This window comes from Temnothorax curvispinosus, unplaced genomic scaffold (genome assembly GCF_003070985.1).
Source record: "Temnothorax curvispinosus isolate PA1 unplaced genomic scaffold, ASM307098v1 QBEX01000436.1, whole genome shotgun sequence".
Classification (NCBI taxonomy): Eukaryota; Metazoa; Arthropoda; class Insecta; order Hymenoptera; family Formicidae; genus Temnothorax; species Temnothorax curvispinosus.
Window position 1 is genome coordinate 1 of NW_020210216.1, and position 3,698 is coordinate 3,698.

The 3,698-nt window shown below is 54.6% G+C and overlaps 1 protein-coding gene across 1 annotated transcript; it reads left to right on the forward strand.

Moving 5' to 3' along the window:
* Window positions 1-213: 213 nt before the first annotated feature.
* LOC112454291 lies at window positions 214-2,274 on the forward strand (the record flags this gene model as incomplete). Its single annotated transcript, XM_025015591.1, has 1 exon — window positions 214-2,274. A coding segment is annotated over exon 1 (2,061 nt), but the record flags the coding sequence as incomplete, so codon positions are not given.
* Window positions 2,275-3,698: the final 1,424 nt, after the last annotated feature.

Sequence of the window (3,698 nt, forward strand, 5' to 3'; positions counted from 1 at the left end):
TCCACTCAACTTCCTAACAAGCGATCGAGTCCGCGTTCAACTGAAACCCCGGCCGTCTCATAGTTAAAGGGTTGAACGAAGCCACTCGCAATTATCTCGCGTTCTCGCGGAACGGATTCGGCGATTCGTTCGGCGCGTTTATTGCGCGCCCAAACATAAAATTGGTCCTTCGAGCCGGATCGAGATATTCAGTGCAGCCCTTCAGCCGTTAACATGACTGACGTGCCGGAAGTCTCAGCTACCATCAACGACCTCCTGGCTCAACAGCAGGTGTTGATGCACTCCATCACTCGAGCGCTCGATAACTTCAAAAAACTCGGAAGGAATAACTACACCGCTGCAAAAGTCCGAACGCGAATCGCTAGCTCCAAAGAAGTCTGGACGCAATGCGTTCGCGTGCACTCGGCCCTCCTGCAAGTTATTCCGGAAGCGAAAAGAAGCACGTTCGAGTATTTTCAAAACGAACTGTTCGATCAGGCCGAGGACATCCACTTGACGACGTTGGATTACATGGCCGAATGTCTGGAGGCACTCGCGCCAACGCCGCCGCCCCTGACAGCAAACCAGGCTCCGGGCGCCGCGTGCAGTCATGGGCCGCCTGCCTCCTCATTCTCACTGGCGCATCTGCCGCCCATCAACATTCCGCCATTCTCAGGAAAATATGAAGATTGGGAGACGTTCCGCGATCGCTTTACGTCTCTTATCATTAAAAATCCCGAACTTTCTGCATTTGCGCGAATGCATTTTCTATCATCAAGCCTCGTCGGGCGGGCGCTTGAATCTATTCGAAGCATCCCAGTAACCGCGGATAATTTTGAACTTGCGTGGAAGGCCCTCGAGTCGAGGTACGAAAATAAACGCCGATTAGTCGAGATGCATGTGTCCGCGTTATATAATCTGCCGAGCGTTTCCCGCGAATCAGCGAGCGAACTCAGCGAGCTTCGGGATAAAGCAAATCGCGCAATCACGTCGCTGAAGAATTTAGATCGATCCGAATCCGACATTCTCAGCGACATGCTTATGTATAGCGTCACGCAAAGGCTTGATCCCGCCACTCGGAAAGCGTGGAAACTAAAGGGTGGGGATGACGCGCGAATCCCAACATTCAGCGAACTCGATCGATTCCTCGATTCTCGTGCTCGCGCGCTCGAAGAATTGCATCCCGCGAATGTAGAAAAACAAGCTCGCGCGCAGAAGGCGACCAGCGCTACAGCATCGGGAGTTTCTTCAATTTCGTGTCCGCTTTGTAAAGCATCTCACTTTCTAAACAAATGTCAAATCTTTCTGAAGAAAAGTCCAAGTCAACGATTAGAAGCAGTAAAGAAGGCAAATCGCTGTGTAAATTGCCTAAGCGACAAACACGCCGTACAACTATGTCAAAGTAACTATTCGTGCCGCACATGTCACAAAAGGCATCATTCGATGTTGCACGTCGACTCGGACACTTCTACCACGAAAGATACCTCCACCGCGAAAGATACTCCTGCCGCGGAAAATACTTCCGTCGCGACCGCATCGATCCACGATGCCGCGCCCATCACGACATTATTCTCGAGCGCGAAAGTGTCGTCGATGCCTCCGGTGTTGCTCGCGACGGCAAGGGTAAGAGTCGGGTCCTCGTCCGAATCTCCGAACGATCGTACTCGCGTCGTTCGAGCGCTTCTCGATCAAGGATCAGAGATGACCTTCATCACCGAACGATTGAGGCAAGGCTTAAGATTGCGTCGCGTTAGAATGCCCGTCTCGATCTCCGCAATCGGAGGCGTCGACGCCGGAACATGTCGATACGCGGCCGAAATTCAGATCTCTCCGATCGACCAAACCTCTCTCGCATTCAGGACCACTGCGTCCGTCATGCCAAGTCTCACAAAGTATACTCCGTCGCCCGTAACGGCGCCCGTCCAATGGGGCCACGTAGCCGATCTCGCGCTCGCGGATCCGGATCCTACAAACTCGGACCCCATTGATATACTGATAGGTGCCGATCTGTACGGCGACTTGCTACTCGATGGCATTCGAAAGGGCTCCCGCGGAAAACCCCTCGCTCAGAATACCGTTCTCGGTTGGGTGCTGTCTGGCCCCGCGGTTGACCCACAAACACATTCTCGAACAGTTACGGCTCAGCACTGTTCTAATTCTTTGTCTTTCGACGAGGAACTCCGACGCTTCAGGGAAATCGAAGAAATCCCTCGCGCCGATTCACAGAGTCCGGAGGAGCAACAATTCGAAGCTCACTTCCTCGCCACTCATTGGCATCGCTCCGACGGACGATACGTGAGTCGCTCTCCTCTCCAAACCGGTCTCCCAATTGAGATCGGCAATTCTTATCGCTCAGTCGAGCGACAGTTGAGAGGTCTTGAACATAGGTTCAACGCCGATAAGAGATTAGCGACGGAATACCGCGCCTTCAGCGGAGAAGATCAATTAATTCGCCTAGGCGGGCGGTTAGCCCACGCTCCGCTATCTCTGACCGCGAAACACCTAATCATCCTCTCCTCTCACCCCCTAGTTGCCTTGCTAGTCCACCACGCTCATAAAAGGTCGCTTCACGCCGGCACGCAGCTCACCCTCGCTACAGTACGCCGGGCCGTGTGGAGCGCGCAAAATGTCGTAAAGGCCGTAATCCACCGATGCGGAACATGCGCCCGCGAAAAAGCGGCAACTCCCACTCCGATTATGGGACTGCTGCCTCACGTGAGAGTCTTCCCTCCTGCGCGCGCGTTTAAGCATTGCGTTTTGGATTACGCGGGCCCGATGCGTGTACGCCCGATGTCCGGGCGTGGAATCTCATATCTCCTAAAGCGCATATCGCTATATTCATACGCATGGCCACGCGCGCCGTGCACCTCGAAATCGTAGACGCGTTTCGAATCCCGCACCTTAGGGTCATAGTCGCGCTTCTGTAACGCGGGCTTTGATAACGTCATACGCGTCGTGGCAATAAAGACCGCGACGTCCGAGTTTAAGCAACCCATTGTAAGGATCTGATTGTTACCGATCGATATCGAAAACGCCGAAACGCCTGCGTAACTTCGTACACCGTGCCCTATGCACTTCGAATCGCCCAAACTTAGCGACCGCCTCGAGCAACGCGTCAGTTCAGCCATGCGATTTCGAAACCAAGGTTTCGAGGCGGGCGGTATGTTCGGGATTCCCGCAATCGATTGTCGTAAAAACGTATATCTAACCGTTATATGTACTGCGATATACTTTTTGTTTGCTTCTCACGCAAAATGCTCGATTAGTTCGGCACCGCCGGAAGGAGCCGATCCGCGCCGAAGGCGAGCGCGCGTCAGCATCCCCACGCGGCTCGCCCGACCGCCGGCCTCCCTTCCAACGAACCCGCCGCGTCGGGGTATTTAAGTCGGCGCTCCGACAGGAGCCGGCACTTCGTCTTATCTCCGGCTCTCTGCTGCCTTCGACGAAGCCTACCCTATCCAACTTCCTAGGGCGACACATAAAACGAGGTCCGGTGCTCCGAGTCTCGACTGAGTGCTCTCAGGTGTCCCCGAACTCCAGCCTACCAAACCGACGATCACGATTCTGCGGGGTCGAGCACGCTCGGTCTCGTAGCGAGCCCTCTCGCTGTCGTGGCCCCGGTGCTTCGCTTCCTGCCGTATATACCTACCGCGTCTCTGTAGGCATCGGACGTTAGACCGCGTTTCGCAACTCCGTCACACCGCGACAATTGCATTCGC